This window comes from Octodon degus, unplaced genomic scaffold (assembly GCF_000260255.1).
Source record: "Octodon degus isolate 3935 unplaced genomic scaffold, OctDeg1.0 scaffold00002, whole genome shotgun sequence".
Lineage (NCBI taxonomy): Eukaryota > Metazoa > Chordata > Mammalia > Rodentia > Octodontidae > Octodon > Octodon degus.
In genome coordinates this window covers 2,473,146-2,495,068 of record NW_004524578.1, presented here as the reverse complement: position 1 = coordinate 2,495,068, position 21,923 = coordinate 2,473,146, and the positions used below count along the sequence as shown (strand labels likewise).

The 21,923-nt window shown below is 46.0% G+C and overlaps 2 protein-coding genes across 4 annotated transcripts in view; one reads left to right on the top strand and one right to left on the bottom strand.

Moving 5' to 3' along the window:
* The window catches only part of Fan1 (FANCD2 and FANCI associated nuclease 1), a 29,850-nt gene extending 18,878 nt beyond the window's left edge, over positions 1-10,972 (top strand). For both annotated transcript variants that reach the window (XM_023709796.1, XM_004623444.2), the window contains 4 exons: positions 3,756-3,859; positions 5,136-5,330; positions 6,147-6,275; positions 10,635-10,972. In XM_023709796.1, the coding sequence (XP_023565564.1) occupies positions 3,756-3,859; positions 5,136-5,330; positions 6,147-6,275; positions 10,635-10,772 (566 nt within the window). In that variant the 3' untranslated portion in view covers positions 10,773-10,972. The remainder of the gene's footprint in view (positions 1-3,755; positions 3,860-5,135; positions 5,331-6,146; positions 6,276-10,634) is intronic.
* Positions 10,973-13,507: 2,535 nt separating this feature from the next.
* Mtmr10 (myotubularin related protein 10) overlaps positions 13,508-21,923 on the bottom strand; it is a 47,570-nt gene continuing 39,154 nt past the window's right edge. The window contains exons 13-17 of one of the 2 annotated variants that reach the window (XM_023709788.1): positions 19,559-19,728; positions 18,559-18,729; positions 15,118-15,300; positions 14,121-14,547; positions 13,508-14,078 (exon numbers count right to left, since the gene is read on the bottom strand). In XM_023709788.1, the coding sequence (XP_023565556.1) occupies positions 13,906-14,078; positions 14,121-14,547; positions 15,118-15,300; positions 18,559-18,729; positions 19,559-19,728 (1,124 nt within the window). In that variant the 3' untranslated portion in view covers positions 13,508-13,905. Of the gene's footprint in view, positions 14,548-15,117; positions 15,301-18,558; positions 18,730-19,558; positions 19,729-21,923 lie in introns of both variants that reach the window. The other variant, XM_023709785.1, reaches the window with a different exon arrangement.

Genomic DNA, 21,923 nt, shown 5'->3' with positions numbered 1-21,923 from the left:
TGTGTGTGTGCACACATAGGTGCACTTGGCAGTGGGTGTGTATGTGTGTGCACGCATACGTGCACTTGGCAGTGGGAGTGCATGTGTGTGTGTGCGCATGCATAGGTGCACTTGGCAGTGGGTGTGCGTGTGTGTGTGGACACACGCATACATGCACTTGGCAGTGGGAGTGCATGTGTGTGTGTGTGCACACATAGGTGCACTTGGCAGTGGGTGTGCGTGTGTGTGTGCGCATGCATAGGTGCACTTGGCAGTGGGTGTGCGTGTGTGCATGCACACATATAGGTGCACTTGGCAGTGGGCCTGCATGTGTGTGTGCACACATAGGTGCACTTGGCAGTGGGCGTGCGTGTGTGTGTGCACACAGGGCACTTGGCAGTGGGTGTGCATGTGTCTACATGCGCACGCATAGGTGCACTTGGCAGTGGGTGTGCTTGTGTGTGCACACATGCATAGGTGCACTTGGCAGTGGGAGTACGTGTGTGTGTGCACGCATAGGTGCATTTGGCAGTGGGTGTGCATGTGTCTACACGCGCATGCATATGTGCACTTCGCAGTGGGTTGTGTGGGTGTGTACGTGTGTGCACGCACATATGTGCACTTGGCAGTGGGTGTGTGCGTGCGTGTGGGACCATAGCCTGGCAGCCTGTTGCAGGCAGAAGTTGGAGCTGTAGAAAGGCCTGGGCCTGCCCGGTGGTGTGAGTGTGCAGGAAGCAGAAGTGCGTGACATGTTGTGGAACCCCAGAGGACCTAGAAGACCTCCACTGGCCCACAACAGGGAGCAGCACGCAGCCATGGGAGCCTGCACCTGCAGTCCTGGCCCCGAGTTTCCTCCGAGCCTTTCCCCCGGCCTTCCCACCTGTTCTCCCCCTAGGTGCTGTCCCTAGAGGGCCCCTGAGGGTGGGATCTGTATCTCCCACAGGGACCTGCGGCTGGTAAGCACTTAGCTACAGGCAGAGCAGGTCTGAGCGAGGTGCACCTCTGTGGCGGAGACCCTGAGGAGCTGGGACTGGCTGTGTGAGAACACCGGAGCAGAGGTGCGTCTGTGAGTTTCAGATGTGCTTGGCTCCCCCTGCGTTCTCAGCGCAGCTGCTTGGGGCCTTCTGTGCCAGGCGGCAACAGTGAAGCGCCACGACCCCTCTCAGCTTTGTTCTCGGCACAGGTGTGGGGGCGGGCAGCTGGAAGCGGTTGCACAGGGCTGTGATGTGGTGTCTCAGAACCAAGTCCGCTGTGGTGTCTCTCACCTCCGTGGTAATTCTCGTTACATCGTAGCAGCCAGGAATTCTGTTTTTCTGAAAAAAATAATGAACACATCGCTTATGTAAACTGGAAACTCTGCTTTTGTGTATTCATAAGCATCAGCCTCTCTTCCCCTTTTAGTTTTCTTGGATTTTAGTCTGAGAGTGACTAGTAAGTCCTGTGCTTCAAGGCCTGGGATCAAGAGAAAACATCAAGCCCTTGTCTTATAGTTGGTAAGGTGAAATTGGGCCTTGTGAAAACCTAGTGGTAAGTTGAAAAGTAGAAGTAAACCACAGAAGGAAAGACTGAGAGGAAGCTTTCTGTGTATCAGAGACAGGTTAGAGCAGGCCCGGTTGTCCAGTAGATACGCTCAGGGCCTGGCTTTAACCTTTTTTCTTTGGACCACACCTTCTGTCATGGAGGACACTGACCATGACTACACAAGTGGAGGATCGTGTGCCAAGCTACAGACCTCCGGCTCACCCTTACTCCTGGCGTTCAGAGACAGACTAGACGTCACCGTGGTACCCGCTGAGCAGTTCACATGGCTTGTTTCCAGGGACAGCCAGCGAGGCCTGCTGTGCCCACATTCAGACAGGACACTCTTCGTGCCTCTGCTGCGGGCCACGAGGGTTAGGTGCTCTCTTCTGTCCTTAGATTGGTGAACACTGGGCACAGTCTCATTTCAACACTAGACGAGCTTTCAGCTGAATTTGGAGAAGAGAGGAGAGCTGCAAGCTGGGGTTACCCAGCGTAGGTTTCTTTCTGCTGAGTGGTAGGCGTCCTCTGTGTAGTGCAGTGTTGTGGTTACTTGTAGGGAAAAGCGGTGTGCTGGGAGGAAGCGCAGACCTGGGGAAGACGGAGGCGGTCGACCTGAAATTGTGAGCGACCGAGGAGTGAGTGGGAATCTGGGCCCTTAGATGACGTCACAGACGTAAAACTGTACCTCGCCGAGGAGGAGCGGCCTGGGAATGCGCCGGCTGAAGTGCTTCCGCCTGGCCAGAAGCCTCCAAAGCGGCTTGATAGTTCGTCGTCAGAGGATCAGAAACTGTGAATGTAAAGCATTTTTATCTATGAAATGCATGTAATGAAAATGAGCCAAATACTTGCTGCCAGGCTTTATTCCTGAGAGGACGCGATGGAAGGGCAACCTCCAGCCTGTTCAGGGAAGGGGATTTCTCCAAGGCCCACACCAGATAGGACTTCAGGTAGAGTCCAGTGCAGAGTGTGCACAGGACAGGAGCCTGGAGTAACTCTGACCCCAGCTTTCTGGCTGGCCAAGACCTGAGCTCCTGGCCCAGCACTTGCTAGGAAAACGGCAGGACTTGGCTTCCGCCAGGGGCCCCAGCAAATCCTCTTGTGCCCACTCTGTCCTTTTCAATCATGGAGACAGGCTGTGGGGTCCTGAGGCAGGAACTGAGAGGGGGACAGAACAGGCAGCCCAGGACAGCTCAGGACCTGAGTTGCCAGAGCCCAAGTCCTTTCCTGAGTGACTTTACGCTGAGGACATGGTGAGCACCAAGCCCTGTGGGCCTGGCTCCTGGGCAGGTACACTACGCTGCCTAGGGTCTGCTGTCTCCCTGTGCTTCTTGTGGCCTCACACGGGGTGGGACCATTGGGTGTTGCCTTGCTAAGCTGCTGCCACTGGGTGTGGGGCCTACATGGTCGGGTGTGTGGTGTGCACAGAGGCCTAAATTGGAGAAGGCAACTAGGGCAGCGGGCCCGACTGGGGATGCCCTTCATCCCTTCTAGATTCTACCTGTCTCTTGGCGACCTCAGGACCTAGACTTTCTCTCTGAGGTTGTCTGCCAGGCAGTAAGGGGTGTGTGTGAGGTGAGGAGGGACATTGGAACTAGATGGACATGAAGGCTGAGAAGTGCTGGGGTTACCTGTTGAGGCCAAAGCAGTGCAATGCACGGGCAATGAGCTGCCCTGGAGCAGTGGCGGGAGGTCAGGAGGCGGCCAGGCGCCGCTTGCACTCTTCGCGTCCTTCCCCATGGGGAGCCATTTCCTCCAGGGTGAAGCTTATGGACCTCAGGAGGAAGCCATTTTTAAAGAAAGAATGTTCCTTAGGTTATTCATTGAAGTTTGAGAACCTCTGGTTTGTAGTTTGAAGCTGGGCGTGATGGCATATGTCTCTAATTCCAGCAGTCTGCGAGGCTCGGGCAGGAGGATCTCAAATTCAAGCCTCACCTGGACAATTTAGCCAGACTATCTCAAAATTTAAAAAAAAGAAAAAGGGGCTGGAGATGTAGTTTATTGTGAAGGCTCTGGATTTGATCTCTGGTACCAAAAACTTTTAAAACAATTTTTCTAGGGTGATTTATCTTTCACTGAGGCTTCTGTGTGCAAATACCATGGTGTTAAGCAGGGAGCTGGAAGTGGCATGAGAGTAGCTTTTGCTCTGGAAGTGGAGTGTTTCCGTTATCTCCTTGAAAATGAGTACACGGTGGGACAGAGTTGCATTTTGAAAGAAGAACTAAAACTGCCTTTCCCTCATGTTGCTTTTGCCTCAGGTATCCACGGGGAAGGGTCTACCTTCAGCACACTATGCGGCCTCCTCTTGTGGGATGTGATCTTCATGGATGGCATCCCTGATGTCTTCAGAAACGCCTACCAGGTTGTGCAGAGCCCCCTGCCTATCTTGATTACTTTTCTCCTGTTGCTAGGACAAAATACCCAACACCCAAAATGAAGAAACGAAAGGTTTATTTAGCTCACAGTTAGTGGAGGTGTTAGTCCATACTCAGCTGGCTCTGAGGCAGAGCAGCACATGGCAGAGGGCCGCTGTTCATGGCGGCAGAAAACAGCGAAGAGCAAAGGGAGGAGATGCAGCCGCAGCTTCTAGCCAGCCTCTCTCCCTTCCCTGCTGGCTGCAAAGACTGGAGCTCCTCCAGGGAAGGGGCAGGCTACACCCTTTCTCAGTTCCCTTTTACATCCTCTTCGTGCAGTCACTCTAGAGTGGGCCCTCCGTGCCCTAGGGAGGGGCCTCACACGGCCTAGGGGCAGAATTGTTGAGTGGATTTAGTTAAGCTTTTAGTGTCTCAAGTTGACACAATGTGAGCCACTACACCGCCCTACTGGGCGCCCCCTGCACATGTGACTCGGCAGAGCCTGGCTCCTGTCGTAGTCCTGAGGTCATGCACACCGTGTGGTGCTAATTCCCTCTAAATAATTTTCCTTTTTAAAATCCAGTTAATGCAGTTTGAAACTTATATATGTTAAATTTTAAACTTTGTCTAGGTCACCTTCAACAGTACATTTTATTTATTTATTTATTTATTTATTTATTTATTTATTTATTTATTTATTTAGTGTGTGGCCAGCTCAGCCCACCAGGGGGCGGGCGGGCCAGCATGTGGTGCTGGGGGATTGAACCTCTGTGCTTTGCTTGAGCTTAGCTTGTTCTAAGTAGGTGCTTTAGACCACTGAGCCATCTCACCAGCCCCCAACAGTACATTTTAAACCTTCACCACAGAATCACTTTACTTTTTTTTTGGCAGAACCGGGAATTGAACTCAGACCCTTGCGCTTGCCAGGGAAGCGCTTATTCCACTGAGCCATCTCCCCGGCCCCAACCACAGAATCACTTTAGCTGCAGCCTTTTCTGAGCACCTGTTGTGACCCAGGCAGCAGCCGGAGGGCTGTCCCAGGCAGTCACTGGGCTGGTGGCAAGCTCTGCTGCTATAATGTGAAAGCTCCCTTTGTAAACTATTGCTCTAAAAATGTAGAATAATAAATTACCTTGATAGCCCCTTACCTGTGTGAGATAACCCTTCCATAGCTTTCAAGAGGAAGTGTCACAGATTGACCACTTTTCAAATGCGCAGGCACGGAGTGCTCCCTGCTGGGTGCACTCTCCACACATGCTGTGACAGCTTGCTTTCCTGTGACAGGCGTCCCCGCTGGACTTGTGCACGGACAGCTTCTTCAGTAGCAGGAGGCCAGTGCTTGAGGCCAGGTTGCAGCTGATTCACAGTGCCTCTGCAGAGAGCCTGCAGGCCTGGGTGGCCGCCACGTGGCAGGCCCAGGAGGGCCGAGCGTCTTCCCTCATCAGCTGGGATCTCTTCACCTCTCTTCAGCAAGCTCAGGTAACACAGCTCCCTTGTGTGGCAAGATCTAGTAGAAGGAGATGGCTCCTGCTGTTGGGTGTCTTTGGCAGCTGCATGAGGGTTAGCTGTAGGTGTGTGTAGACAGACATTGGAGTGTGTACATGTTGATGCGTGTGTGTGTGATACCCCAGCCCCCAGGTCCGGTGTCACCGAGACAAACGTCAGTATTTAAAAAGGCCCCACAGCTGCCCAAATAGCTCAGCAGATTATAGCGCCTGCAAGCAGGTGAGGGACCAGGTGTTCTATCCCCAGGCCTGCCGTGCCAGCCCTGTCCCTGGGGAGTGCCGAGACAATGATTGAGACTGGGCATGGTGGCACGCACCTGTAATCCCAGCATTTGCAGGCTGTGAACAGGAAAATGACTGCAAGTCCGACCCAGTAGTGAGACCCTGAACGCCCTGTAGACCCTTCCCTAAAATACGAAAAATAAAGGCCCCACAGTTAGGCCTTTTCCCCCGATTTGATGGCGCTTTTGTGTGGCCAGTGGCTCTGCAGGGAAAAGTCCTCTACCCCTGCGTCCTGCAAGTGCTGGCTTCTGGGAGGGAGTCATCGCAGTCCAGCCCGCCTTCCTCACTTCCCGGAATGTCCACCTTGGGCAGAGTCCCAGTAACCGGGGAGGAGAACTGGTTTCCTGTCTCTTGCCAGTGGGGCTGTTAGCCGGATAAGCACCACAATAACCCCCAGTGCACTGCTGGACTCTTCTGCTGAAGGCACCAGAGCTGTTTTCTGCCTCGTGGCTGTGGGGCCTCTCAGGTCCCGCTCAGGGAGGCGCCCACTCTCTGTGTTTGTGTTCAGGATCTCGTCTCCTGCCTGGGAGGTCCTGTCCTCAGTGGTGTGTGCCGGCGCCTGGCTGCTGACCTGCGACACTGCCGAGGGGGCCTCCCTGACTTGGTCGTGTGGAGCTCGCACAGCCGTCACGTCAAGGTCAGTTGACCAGAATGGACAGTCACATTTGTAATTGCATTGCAATGGGCTTGGAGGCCACGCTAGGCATTTCATGGTCGCTGCTGGCCAGCTTGACTCGCTTGAGAGCCACAGGCTGGGGGCTGGGGTTTCCAGAGCCTCCCCGTGGCCATGCGGCTTTCGCTGGAGCTGGGGAGTGATAGGAACAGTGTGCAAGGCAGAAGGCGTGGTGGTCTGTGTCTGTCTCTTGTCAGCACCCGCCACCAGGTACAGGCACTCAAGGACAATTTAGAGGCTCCCTGAAAGAGAGCACCTCCGCTGTTGCCTGGGGTACCTCACCCAGCCCACCAGTACCCAGCATTGCATTTCACTGGCTCGCTGTTATTATTGAGGTTTGAGGTGCAGAATGCACCCATGTGTACTGAATACAAGGCCCTTCACTGGTTCTGTTTCAGCCCAATCTGGCTTCTGTTTTCACTTTTTAATATAGTATCTTTTGAATAGCAGAAATTTAAAATTTTGAAAAGTTCAACTTCTGTAACTTATTTATTCTTCAGTAGATTATACTTTTGGTATCAGATACAAGAAATACTCAAATAAGCAACTTAGGGATAGTCTCAAACTAAGAAATAAGAATGGGGATGTAGCTCAGTGTAGAGGTCCCAGCTTCAGTCCCTAGTACTGCAAAAATAATAGCAAAACCCCAACAAATGCATAAACAACTTCACTAATCTCCAGTCATAAGGAGTTCCTGATTTCTTCTAGAAGTTGTATAGTTCTAGATTTTACATTTAGTACTTGTGATCCATTTTAGAGTGCTTTTTATATGTAGTGTGTGGCGTGGATGGAAGGGCAGTGACTTGCACGTGGCAATCCACTTGTTCTAGCACGCGTTATATAGACTGCTTTCTTTGCCGGATTGCCGTTGCATGTTGTGTGAATTGCTTCTTTTCCACTGATTAGTTTGTGTGCTGACGTACTAGTGGAAGGACCTTTGCTACTCGGATTTCGTGGGGCCTTGCGCACTGGCAGGCAGATTCTCTGCTCAGCCCTCCCGTCTTGGTGCGGTGCTGCTCTTGGCCTGACTGCGCGGCTGGAGCCTCCAGGCCGAGGGCACTCGGGTGGGGCTGGGCATCCGGGCTCGCTCGCGCTTGGCCCGAGCTCTTTGTACTCTCATTATTGAGTTTCCTCTTAGCTGCGCCTGACTTACAGGTACCTTTTGTCTAGTTGGTCTTTGTTTCTGTGTTTTCTGAGAGTATTTGAAAATCAGGAATCGATACTGGATTTTTTCAAATGCTTTTTAACAAAATCTATGTTGTCATTTTGTGTTTTTTCCTTTAAATTACTGTGCTTACATTCACTGGTTTTTGAATCTTTTTTATCATAAAATAGCATTTATTAATGAAAAAGTTCCCAGTAAGTGGACATAATCACTGTTCACACTGCAGTCTACAGCTGAGACCAGTGACAATGCCCAAAACAGCACAATGGAAACATGGAACAGAGTAGACGTGCACACGACAGACACACTTCTGACGCGTCCACAGGGCCTAGAGGTTACAGAGTAATAATCACAGGCGCACATAAATGAGTATTTGTGCTGCATCCACTTCCCTTTTTTTGGGATGTAGTCCAGGGTCTCACTGTGGAGAAGGGACTTGTAGTGATGCTCCTGTCTTCAGCTTCCCAGGTGCTGGGGTTACAGGCATGCCACCATTTCCAGTCTCAGCATCTCAGCCTGCCCTGGGCCGGGCCAGCCACTGCGCTCTGCCTAAGCAGGCACTTTCATCTGCTCACCTATCAGGCTGGCCCCATACCTGCTGCTTCTTGAGTGAGCTTTGGGAGTTTATATCTTTTTGAGGAATTTAACCATCTTAAGCATGTTCTTGAATATCTATTATACTGTTATTCTTGATATTGGTAATCTGTGTTGTTTTCAAAAGCCAGTCTGGTGGAAGATCTTTACCCTAGTCTCACATGTCTGGTGTTTTTCGTTTTTGTTTTTTTGTAGTACCAGGGATCAAACTTGGGGCCTTGCACTTGCCAGGCAGGTGCTTATGCCGCCGAACTGTCGCCCCGGCCCATGTTGTTTCCAGTTTTATTCAGTTCAGAATAGTTTTGGGCCCTGAGGATTTGATGTAGTGACACACAGCACTTGGCTAGCACATGCAGAGTCCTGGGTTCAATCCCCAGCCGTGCCAAAATAAAGAAAAAAGGCTCACATCTTTTCTCATTTCCCTTTTACAAGCGAGTCACTCAGTTTCCGCACCCCGAACACCTGTTCCCATGTAATTTGGCTGATTTGTAATTTAATTCTGTTAATATCAGAAGACATACTTTACATATTTGAGCCCTATTATATTGAGACTTATACTCCAGAATATGGTTGAATGTTTGGACTTGAAAAAAAAAGTATTTGGGTTTTATTGGAAGTAGTAATTTAAAATGTCACGTTATTTGGTCTGTAGTACTTTACATCTTTATTGTTACTTGATTTGTTTTATAAACTATTAAAAGAGATTGATGTCTCTGACTGTACACATGGACTTGCTTGCTTCATGCGTCTCTTGGTATTTGCTTCATGCATTTGGAGTTCTGCCATTAAAGGCTTAGACTGCTGTGACTGTCTTATCCTCTTGATGGAGCAGTGCTTTATTATAAAAATCCTTTCTTTCTAATGTCTTTGTTCTGAAATTAACTTTGATGTTAACATGTAACCACTCCAGCTTTTCGTCAGTGTTAGTTAACGTGACACATCTTTTTCCATTTTCCCTTTTATCCTATTTTGTCTTTATGTGAGTTTCCCACAGGCAGTGTGTAGTTGGGTCTTACTTTTAAATCCAGTTTAACCTTTGGCTTTTTACCAGAATGCTTGGAACATCTACCTTTAGTGTTATTAGTGAAATGTTTGCTTTTGAATTTTGAACACCTGTTTTCTGTGTATCTTTTTTCTTCCTTATCCTTTTTAAAGACTACACTTTTAAATCACTTTTGGCTTCTTAGCTGTAACTCTGTGCTATGTTTAAGTGTTTGCATTAGTTGTATAGTGTAAACACATTTAGTGTAAATAACTTTTCAACAGCTTGTGCTGGTCTCCCCCCAGCTTTAGTGTTTTCATAAATTTATGTGTACATATTATAAATTCTATATTACAACTTTCTCAGTTAGCAAGTCTACTTCCATCAGTGTCAGTTCTAGAGCTTGCTATTTCTTTGTACATGCCCAGATTCCCAAGTGGTACTATTCCACTAGAAGACTGTCCTTTAACTTTTCTTGAGGCGGAGGTCTACTGGTCATAATATTTAGGGTTTGTATATACTTTACAAGTCTTTGTTTGCTTTTATCTTGAAAGATACTTTCTCTTGACAGAGTTCAGTTTTAACAGTTCTTTCTTTTAAACTCCAAAATGTTCCTTCACTGTTTCCAGAGACAGTTATCTTTTATTCCTCTGACTTTAAAAAATTCTGGCTTTTAGGATATTCCCTGTAATGCCAATTATATAGTTTACATTTCTTTTTTGTGTGTGGCAAGGAAACCTTTATTTGTATAATAACAAGCATGAATGAAGTAAGAAGAGGCATGTTGAGAACCAAATTAAGGTGGAAAAATCTAGGTGGAAGAAGGGCAGACGGAATTGGCGGCAAAGGCATCCTCGTAGCCACAGACGTGCTTGGCTGTTGGCTCTGGACTCCGCTGTCTTCATGCCTCCCCCCGCGGCACCAGTTTGCCCAAGACTATATTTAAACGATGTTTATTTTCTGTACTTCACCTGTGATTGTTTTTATTGCCATCTCAGTTCATCAGTGTACACTGAACAGAACTGAAAGTTATTGCCTTTAGGGAGCTGATATGTAATGATTTTATGATTAGTGCCGTAAGAGAAGTGCACAGATGCCCCTCCTTAGACACACAGCCGACCCGAGATGGATGTGTACATCCCTAGGAGACGAGTCAGCCGTGTGCGGAATGGGGCGTCCTGGGCAGGGATAGCAGCACGCAGGGCCTTGGGCAGGAAAGACATGGTCTGGAAGAGGCCTTTGCAATAATCATCTGGTGGTGGTTCCTATTCCTGGGCATAAATTTAGACTTAATTATAGATGTAAGAAAGTAATTGTCGGGTTTTAAGCAGGAGCAACAATCCAGTGCATGCTCTGGAACATTTTTCAGTTGCTATATTAAGAATCGATTTACTAGTTCTCTATGAAAAACTGAAAACTAGCCCAGAGATTAGAAAAATGTGTTTCTTACCTGTATATATGTTTAATACATACAGTGGTGTAGTGAACAAACATTTAAATGTCTGTAATCTGTGAAAATGACTGTAGCTTATTTAACTATTCAGTTGCAGTAAGATGCTGATCTTTCAAATTTATCTTTCAGCTGGTGGAAGTGAAAGGCCCCAGTGATCGCCTTTCCCCTAAGCAGATGATCTGGCTGGATGAGCTGCAGAAGCTGGGGGCCGATGTAGAGGTCTGCCATGTGGCTGCGGTGGGAGCCAGGCGCACAGGCCGCAGCTAAGGGCGATGAGATGGCCATTGGGCGTGTGGGGTACATGATTTGTGAAAGTATAGGGTAGTATTAGATTGTATTTTTGATGGTCAGATAACTTAATGACTCATTACACAGTGTGAGTGCCTCACAAAACTTGGTATCTGCTTGAATATACTGGCTGATTGCACAATGCATAATAAACTTCATTTAAAGAAAATCTTAGTGGCTGTTTTAGGGGCTGAATGTACCTGTGCCATTGCATTACATTTGAAAAGGCTGGAAAAAAGGGAAAAAATTAAAATCAAGATGATTCACAGCTTTAGGACTTTTATTACAAAAATAGCATAAATAACATTTTTAATATGTATTTTGGAGACAAAACTTTTTCTGAGGACAAACTCAGCACCTTGCATGTGCTAGGCTAGCCCTCTACCAGAGGTGCAGACCCGCAAAGATTCTCAAATTTAGATTTTTCTGCTCCATTTTACACACGTACCCATAAATACTTATTTTGTGATTTTCCAAGAAAAGCAGAGTGGAAATTCTGATTTCTTTAGAATTAAAAACCAAGCTCTTGTGAAGAAGCTTAACTTATGACGTCTGTGAGTGCTTACTCTCAGCAGCTGGGGCTAGAACACCAAACGCACGCAGTCTTTATGCAGTTAGTTGTCCTTCAGCAGCCTTCTCTGAGGCATCTTTTACTAATGAATGTAGGAGTAATTTTTGTGTGTCCGTGGTGTACTGAAACAGGACCACCCATCACCATGGCTGGAAGGGTCTGAGGCTGGGAGGCGTTGCTAAGAAGACACCTGGGCGGAGGCCCAGGACGTAGGCTTGTGGAGCCCTGGGACTGAGCCCACCCTGCACCGATCACTGGACTGCACAGGCGACAATCAGATAGGGATGAGAGGAAGCCTCGGAGTGTTCAAGCACCATGCTTGAGGAGAGAGTTTCATACTGATAATGTGCCACAAACAGTTTCTGTGGAAATTTATTTAACAGTCAGAATTTCCTTCACATTCATTCTGTTAAACAAGACCTTTATCTCCCGCTCCTTCTACTTCACCTCATCAGCTTTAGGCACAAAGGTTTTTGTTCTCTCAAGTTTTAACTGCTTGAATTTACTGATAAAGCAAACAGATTTTGATGAACGGTTTTGACCTGTTAGTACAAGTTAATATCCTTTTCTTAAAGTTAGGCATTTTTGGTTTTAAAATTGATTCTCATCATAAAGAGTAAGACCCTGTGTGTGCTAAGTTCGATGCCATCTGGTCTTGGCCTGGACCGCACCAGGTGCGGGCCCGTCTATGAGCCTGCAGGGGAAGATGTCGAGCTCCTTCGGAAACTGCGGCCACAGTGACGCTTCGCTCCACCGCAGCGTCACTTTGCTTACAAGAGAGCCACGCAGCTTTACAGGGAGCCAGACTTAAGGCTGGTAAAGTTGTTGCTTATACTCTGCACAACAAACTGGCACAAGAATCATTAGGAAACAACTATTCAACAATAACAAAACTCCCATATTTAACATTTGGTTATCATACAAAAATAAGCATGTCTTCTATTTTAAGGCAGTATTAATAGTACCTAATCTTTTTAAAATTTGTATATTCACAAAAAATTATAAAAAGGAACTGAAATAGTGTGAGGGAAGAAAATTACACAGAAATGGTAAATCCAAAAACTAAACTTAGAAACATGTGCAGTAATAAAAAGGCATCTTAAAAAAGGAAAATTACACTTTCAGTGGCAAGAATTGTGTTGTTTTAAGGCAATCAGGGCTGGTTTCCAATCAAGACTATAAAAGTTTCAGTGACAATAATGCCATTCGTATGAACTAAAATAGTCATTTTCTAGGCAATGAGCTGGCAAAACCATTTGTGTTTATCCATCAGATGAATTTCATAAGACACTGTAAGAACCTCCACTAAATCCAGAAACATTAAACATCTCTAAAAGGCAAATAATTAAGTAGAAACAACTACTCAGCACATATAAAGGCAAAATATACCATCTTGAAAAAATTTACTGTAGAAAAGGAAATAAGCTAATTAGATATAGAAATGTTCGGAATCTTCAGATGGCAGTTTAAGAAATTAGTTAACTGGGTGTGTGTGCACTTGGAGAGGGATGGCATCAACGCCACTGGTGCTCCCCTGCACGGGGAGCCTCGGCTGTGGCCCTGCCAAGCTGGCCAACTTCCTGTCAGGTTCTAAGGAGTACTTCAGACCATGAGTACACGGCGGTGTGCTTTTGTCTCCAACTTGCTCTCCAAGCTGGGAAAGGGAGTGCCGAGAGCACTGTCTCGTTCTGACACAGTAGTGTTTGAGGTATGACCATGCCCCCTACTCCTAAGGACTAAGCCTCAAGCACACAGGGCCACTCAGGGGGGGATGGTGGCGGGAGCTGGTGGCCTCCGAGCAGCCCTGGGGCTGTGAGGGCTGCCTCTGTCCAGGGCCGGGCAGGGCCTTGCAGCCTGCAGGAGCCTCCCGGAGGAGCTGCATCCCACCAGCTGCTGCATCCTTGGAGATGCACAGACACAAAGGTGGCCTTGGAGGCTCCTGGCTAGAAGTGTGAGGCTTGGAATAAAAAACCTAAATCCAATATACTGTCATTTTAAAAAGAGAAATTGCATTTTTCTTTTACTCAGTGTCTATATGTTAGAGGCACTTCTAAGTGTAACTGTATCGGCTGCAACAAATGCTGTAAAGTTACAGTGCATGTCATGGTAGTCAGTCCTAGGAAGTTAAAAGCAAACGCACATTTCAGACTGCGGTGAGCTGTGGCCTCACGCAAGGCAATCTGAAATGCTCTTCTTCCCGCTGTCTCCTTCTGCTTGCCAATCTAGTCAAGTACCGGGTAAGCTTCAGTAGGCAGGAAATGTAGAATCAGCTTGCTCACAGTGTTAAGAATAGGGGCAGTGTCTGTAACTCACCTACAGCGAGCCAGAAGTTTAAGGGCAGGAAGAGGACGTAAAAACAAAAACTACATTTTTCTTAAAACACCTGTGAAGGCAGCATGATTCAACATGTTTTTAAATATTAGTGCAAACTTCAACTATTATTCTTCTATATAAAATTATTTTTTTAAATGCCTAAGTTAGCAATTTCAATTCAGAGGAAAAAATGTATAGCTTCCCTTAAAATGTTCAGAAAATAACATTTTAGTCTTCATTTGCTAATGTCTCAGTAGATATCCATATTTTGGCCCCACTTAAAAATTTGCTTAATGGTGTTCCTAGAATGCTTCGTCTGCATAGATTGCCCACAGGAGAAAATGGAAATGACGAGGAGAGGAACTCGGGCGTCGGGGAAGCTTCGCGCGCCGCGCCTCCGCCTCCGCCTCCGCCTCCGCCTCCGCCTCCGCCTCCGCCTCCGCCTCTGAAGTACATCCTGCTCTGGCCCAGGTCGGCCTGGCAGGCCTCCAGGGGGCTGCTGCGCTGCTGCCGCAGTGCTCGGCTCAGCACGTCCACCTCGTCCACCAGCAGGGAGAGCTTGCGGAAGGCAGTGATGGAGCCCCCGAGGTGGATCTGAGCCTCGGGGACCCAGCGGAAGTAGCACAGTTTCCACAACTTTATGTGTGTTCCCGAGAGATGAGGCAGAATCACACCATGGAGGTCGACTGGTTTGGAAAACCACTCTCTAAAATATTGTTCCATTTCATTGTTCTGGCTGTCAGTGTAGTGCAGTGGGTCTGGCTTTCGCTTTAATATTAGGGAATTTCTCCTTGGAAGCAGCTCGTGGTCACTGATGATCCCGTTCTTTAAAGAAGATGGCATTCCTCTCAACGTAGAACTGTAGCTCTTCTGCACAGAAGATAAATCAAAGCATTATCCTCCTGGAGTGTCTCTTTTTGGCAAAAAAAAAAAAAGACGACTAAAAATGCCATGGCAGATATAAAATGAGTATTTATGGAAAATCAACTTTCAGCCTCACAGAATATTTTTGTTCTTTCCCTTGTGGTGCTTATTCTAATCTTCCTCCCCTGGAGTCACTTTCTTCAGGGTGGACTCTCTTGAGAGGACTGTCATGCCCAAAGTGAATCTATCTTATCTGTTAGCTCAAATGGACATCTGGAAGGCTTCTGGATTAAGGGGGAGCCCTAGCCCTGACTGGTGCTGCTATGAAGAGTGGGCAGCTTGTAGGGATCAGGGCTCTGGGCCCACAGCCTTGACCTGCCCATGCAGGTCTGAACAGGCCTCACACACCAAGAAGGAAGTCATAACAGAGTCACCCCAGTTAAAAAAGGAACAATCCTTCAAGACATGAGTCACAGTGTTACTATGGGTGTGGCTTTATTTTTAATATTCTGGGTTCTTCCATGTTTGCTTGTGTGTGAGCCAACAGGAGGTTTGTACTGTGTGTTGCTGTTTTACCTTTGTGCGCTTAAAAGACTTCACAGCGCCATTCTGTACATAGGGCACGCTCTTTCCAATGTAGAAGGGGTTGTGGAAAAGAGTACAGTCCTTTGCTGTGAACTGGAGAGACCAGTCCCAAACTGAGGGGAACTTTAAGCCCTTTTCATCACCCAACTGGATATTTTTGCTTATAGCAAATTCCTGCAACACAAAATAGTTGAACATGTATGAAAAAATGAACAGCTAGAGCCTTTCTCCTGTGAATGCCTTTCTTCTGATGAGCTTTCACCTGTCACCAGGCAAGTACAACATTCTGAGCCATGCTACTCAAACCCACTACAGCAGCGCTGTCCCCTCCTGGAGCCAGGAATGTGCCAGAGGCGTGCTGGCTACCCCACAAGTGGGCAAACTGGGCACCCTACGGCAAGCTCTCTGCTTAGGCATCACAGGGAGCGCAGCTTCCCTGATGTGGTGCTGCACAGTCTTGGTATGCTGAAGCCCCCACTCTGGGTTTCTACCACAGCACATCAGGGCAGCAACCCAAGGCCTCCCTTTGAGAATGACACAGTGCACCTCCAGGAAGCAGCTCTGAGACCAACCCAGATGAACAGTCACCTTTGGTCACGTGCAGAGAGGACTCTCCTTGTGGCAGGGTGACAAACACAGGCCATACCAAGCTTATACAGAACAGTTCCCTGAAGGACGAGTCCTGGATGGTACCAAATGATTCATCCTTATTTTCTGTTCTGTCTTTTAGTCTTTTCCAAATTTTCTTTTCTTTCCTTTTTTTTTTTTTTTTTTTTTTTTTTTTTTTTGTGGTACCAGTGATCAAATTCTGGACCTTGTGCTTTCCAGGCAGGTACTTATGCTGCTGAGCTATATCCCTGGCCCCAAAGTTTCTATAAAGAACCAAAAATTTCATTGAAAATAAGAGGGACAGTGAGGGAGGAGGGGAGAGAAAGAGACAGACAGACATGGAGATGGGGACAGAAAGACACACAGAGAAAAGAATACACGTTAATAACCAAAACAGTAAACCAGGAGGCTCTGGCTGTGTCACAGCTAGAGGTAGCTGCCACATGGAGACTGGGAATCATCGAGAAATGTGTAAGCTATGGACCAGCAGAGGTCATTTTAAAAGTTTTACAAAACTTTCTATCTCAAATAAAAAAATCATTAAACACTAAATATACCTAACATTTTTCTTAGTTATCGGAGAATGCATCAAACATGGATGGATAAAAATAACTGGTCTTTAAAAGGACTAGAAGGTAAAATCTAATAAAATCTAACCTCAACCTATTCAATGTTCCTTAGCAAAGTATATAAAAAAGTCACCTTTTAATAAATGTAAAACTAAAAACATTTATCTCCAAAGAAAATCAAATTTTCCACCAGCAGTACCACTAACATCTAAGCTCTAAGGTGGCCTCAGAATGGGAAGAGAAGTTGCCCTTGGTGCGCAGCACATGTGGAGGGCTGCAGCAGGCCCATTCCTGCTAGGGGGAGAGGAAGGTGGGATGCATGTTAGTGTCTGTCAAACAATTTCTAAAATAGACAAATACAGCTCTAGGGCATAAAATGGGAAGCAGATGTAGTGCTGTTAATATTTGCTCTGCTTTATTCCTGAACAGAAATCTGTTGGGCAACATCTCAGCATATCCAGAACGCAGCCGTGAGCAGTGGCCATCTCTGGAAGCCACAGAGATCTCTGGCCATGTCACCAGGACCCCAAAGCCCACACCCCCTCACTGGACCCTGTGGTTGAATGAAGCCCTGGCTTCCTGGCCGTCTCTTCTGCAGGCCCACTGTGTGTGTGCAAAAGGAGGCGCAGTACAGAGAGGCACAGTGATGGCAGTGCAGGAAGTGAGACGGAGTCACTGGGAAGGCTTTTAGAAACAAATCTTTCAGGTCTTTGGAGTCTGGGCCTATCTTGATCTCTAGTGCTTTGGAAAAGATGAACCCTATTAGGGAAACAGACTTATTTTACAAGAAGTTCCTTCCCAAGCTGTTCAGTCTAAAACCTGCCTGACAGGGCTGAGTTTCCTGGAGCCCTGGCCTCCCCAAAAGCAGCCAGGCCAAGCAGTACGCCACCTCCTGTGTTCCAGAACCAGCTCCCATGCACCACCTTTCCTCATTTCCAGTTTCTGCCTCTACACTCAAACCCCAGATGTGGTGTTCTTTCTTCTTTTTGGTACCAGGGATTGAACTCAGGATACTGTGCTTGCCATGAAGGCACTTATGCCGCTGAGCTATATCCTGGCCCTGGTGCTTTTCTCTGAGATACTTCCCCCATTCATGAAATTTTCCACGGGCTGGGGAAATAGCTCAGTAGAATCAGCACTTGCCTGGCAAGCGCAAGCACCTCAGTTCAATCCCTGGTTCTGCCAAAAAAAATAAAAATAAAAATAAAAATGAAACTTTCCCTACCATACGAGCCTGAATAACACATTTGATCTTTCACATTCCAGAATAATTCACTTTTGGGATAATCTGCACAATGTATGACACTTCCAAGTATTTCCATCGTGCAGTGAAACCACAGGCCTGATGCACAGTGATGGGCCCACCTCCAGACATCGAGTCCACGCACAGGCTGACTCTGCAGAAGGAGCAGCCCATGGTGCTCTAGATCAGGGCCAGAGCTCAGGATCCCTTCCAGCACCTCGCCACACTGCCTAGGCCAGGGTCCATCCCCGCGGCTGAAGACCACAGAGCTCCCTGTGCCACTGGCCCTCATCCTTGCCTCCCTCAAGGGCTGCACAAGCTGCCTTTCAGTTTCTTCCCACGGGCACCGCACCAGTTCTGGGTTCCTCTCAGTTCTGCACACACAGGCGAGAGAGCTCCAGAGGGCTCCAGCCTGGCACTACGTCTCCCTCCACCTCTCGGTGTCTGTCTGCCAAGAGAGAAGCCCTGATTTTGATTCCTGGCACCAAAAATAAATAAATAAATGTGAAAGAATGAACTTCCTATCCTATAACTCCTGAAGAAAAATAATCTTGATTTGTACAAATTTTATTCAGGTAGGAAACAAATGTCCTCCAACTGGGTCATTTTTATTAAACAATAAGCTAAATGTGAAAATATAAATATACAAGCATGCCACTTAAGGCAGTTAACATAACTTACATCCTTAGACTTGTTTACTATGAGCAACTTACTTAGAAAAACATGTAAAATGTCCATTCATAGAGGTGAAAAAGTGGGGCCGGGGAGATGGCTCAGTGGAACAAGCACTTCCTTGACAAACACAAGGGCCTTAGTTCAATCCCCAGTTCCGCAAAAAAAAAAAAAAAAAAAAAAAAAGAAAGAAATGGAAAAGACATTTTTGTCTTTAAAGGTTCAGCAATTACCCTTGAAGTGGTAACAAAATTTGACATTACATATAATATGCTGTTAGTTATACTTCAGTTGTTTAAATAAATAAATACAAGTAGCCACAGCCATCACATCACTTACTGTGCTCTGCTTTACCCGCTGGTGAGGAGAGTTGAACAGGAAGGTGCCAAACAGTGAGATCCGGGTACTGTCATACAGCACTGCTAAGTAGGTCTCAGAAAACTCAAAGGCTGCTGGGTATTGTTCTAACAGCTGCCATGTGGCATCCAAGAAGAGTAAAAATAAGGGAGACTGGCAAATACAGAGAGGCAGTGGGATTACTGAATTGAAATTGAACAGACTGAACACATCTTAAATATATAACATCCCTTACTTGCAAAATCATAACACAAGCAAGTTGTCACTGTATGAATTGAGAAGAGCTAAGTATGTGTTTCTGTTTCTGGAAACAGTTCTTTAGAACATTAAAAAAAAAAAAAAACCAAAAAACCAAAAAACAGTTCTATAACTTCTGGTTGACCCTATAGGCTCAGTATCCAGAAAATGTTACCAGGTTTCAGAAAACAGTTTGGCATTTGGCTCTAGGCCACTGGTGTCTCTTCCAGCAACTGCAGACAGGTCTTCCACGTGTGCTACCCCAAGTCAATTGTAGTTAGAAACCCTTCTGTGAAACTGGCCTGGCTACCGCACTGCCAGGTAAGAGGCAGGAGAGTGTTCCATGGCTGAAAAATGGATCCAAAGCAGAAAACCAGAACCATGACTAGTGCAAAAACAGCACTCTCAAAATTTCTGTTCTGAACACGTATGTCCCAGTTTTAAGGAAATACAATATTCTAAAAGTGTTATAGCAAACATCTAAGGTACTTAACTGCTTTGCATGAGAATGCAGAATTCTTCAGATAATTTTTAACTCAGGTAAGCTGACTTGGTAGCTTCTAAAACTTTCACCTAATTAGTTATGATAACCTTTATAAGTACAATTTGATTCTAATACAATCACTGTTACACTAAGAAAGCTAAGAGGTAATAAATGCAGTATTTTTAAAAAGTCTTATCCATGTTATGACACAAATTTAATCTTACACTTAAAGATGGCTAATGAGGTACTAAGACTTATTACCTCTTTCTCTGATCGCTTTAAATGGTTGCATCTATCCAGGAACTGATATCCTGCCATGACCCACTCCTTCTGTATCAGACTCTGAAATCCAGTAATTGTCCTGAAATATGCATCCAGCATCATTTGAACAAGAGAAGCTACAAGACAGCTCAAGTCTCTTCCCTCCTCCTCTGTCAAGAAAATAGAAAGAAAATTATGACAAGAAGACTTGAAAGGAAGATGGGTTAAAAAGTAGGTAATTCGGTATCCTGCACCTAGGCTACTTTCAAGACAGCTGCTAAAAGGAAACTTTACTAGAGCCCACCAATTTAGAAGTATGTTAGACTTTTACATAAACTAAATTATTGTTGAGTAGGCATGGCCTTATACATGGATATCTTCCAAATAGTAGCTGCTCATTACCCACACTTTTCACACACCCTGTCACCCTCCCACTCTTTTGTTGTGGCCTCCAGGTACCACATGGTCTTCTCACTGAGGACTCCTGACAGTGGCTCACACGGAACAGGGAAATTGGGCTTTTTCCCCTTATTATCTGAACGGTGGATAGCTTTCCTGCACTGTGTCTTACAGCTCTTGCGCTTCTCCATGAGGCTAGAATTACTTGATAACGATAATAAAGCCAGTGGGAGAAAAAAAACGCTAACCAATAGCTTTTATATGATTATAGCTGCACAAATCATTCACAAAATACTACTAATAAACTTAACAGTAAGTTTATTAATAAAACAAATGACTTCAGAAACCTAAGAATGTATCCCACAAATGCAAGGTTTGCCTTGACAAAGTAATCATACTATATTAATAAAGTACAGGCCAATAACAACCTGACCATCTCATGAGAAACCAAAAGAGCATTTGACAAATCTACATTCATTCCTCATAAGAACTCTCAGCAAACTAGGAACAGAAGGGAACATCTTCAATCTGATATACAAAATCTATTAACATCATTCTCACTGGTCAAAGGCTGAGTGCATTTCCTTTAAGACTGGGAGTAGGACACAGATATATTTGCTAATAGCATGATCCTCACATAAAAAATCCTAAGGAGCCCAGAAACTAGAGCTGAGTCTAGTGAGTCGGTGGGCATTACACATACAGTAACAGTCAGTACCCAGTACACTTGAAGGTGAGATTTAAAACACTATAATCACGATAAACTTGAGATTTAATAAATGCAATACTTGCCCAATAAAAGCCATAAAACACTGCTGATGAGATCAGACCTAGATAGATGGGGACAATTCACTTCATGATACATGTGCTTAACATTCCTGTCAACATTCCTATGGACATTTTTGGCTAAGCCTAAACAAAAGACTGGTAACAGCCAAAACAATTCCAAAAACAAGGTGGAATAGTAACATGTCTCAATCCCAAAACCTACCACACAGCGACAGAGCTCAAGATAATGTGGCTTATGATCTGGCAAAAGGAGCAATGAAATAGAGACCAAAAACAAACCATTAGCATTGATCATCTATGATTTCTGACAAAAATGCCAAGGCTACTGATTTATTTCCAGTACGCGGACTAAAATGAGGGCCTCTGCACTAAGCTACATCCCCAGCGCCCCCCAACACACCTTTAAGACAGTCTTGCTAACTCACTTAAATTGCCCAAGGTGGACTTGAACTTGTGACCCTCCTGCCTCAGCCTCCCAGCCTGCAGTGGCAGTGCCACTGTGCTCTGCTTTCAAGCAGTTTCTCAAAGAAAGGACATTCTTTTCAAGGAGTGCTGGCACCACTTAATACCTACATGTAAAAGAAATGAATTTAGACACCTCCTAATATGCAAGAAATTAATTCAAGATGGATCACACACCTAAATGTTAAAAACTAACACTATACAAGTTATTACAACAGCTGGGGAGAGAGCTCAGTGGTCTAAGTGCCTGCTGGCAAGTGCAAGGACATATGTTCAATCCCCGGTACTGCATGCCCTGCTGGCCCCAGAACGCCAGGTGCGCCATGCCAGAGTCAAAGCCAGGCGTGGTGGCACACATCTGTAATCCCAATGCTGGAGAGGCCGAGACAGGAGGATCACTGTGAGTCTGAGCCGCACGGCAAGACGCTATGCCAAGCAAACAAACAAACAAACAAAAATAAATAAATAAGAGATTTTAAAAGTTATTACAACAAAACATAGGAAGAAAGTCTCTAGGATCTTTAGTCAGGCAAATACATCTTAGACACGGCATTAAAAACACGATCCATTAAAGAAAAAGCAATAAAACTACTGTGTCAATATTTAAAACAGTGCTTCAAAAGATATTCATATAATGAAAACAGCCAGGTGTGGTGATGTTCATTTATAATTCTAGCTACTTGGGAGGCCGAAGCGGGAGGACTGCAAGTTCGAG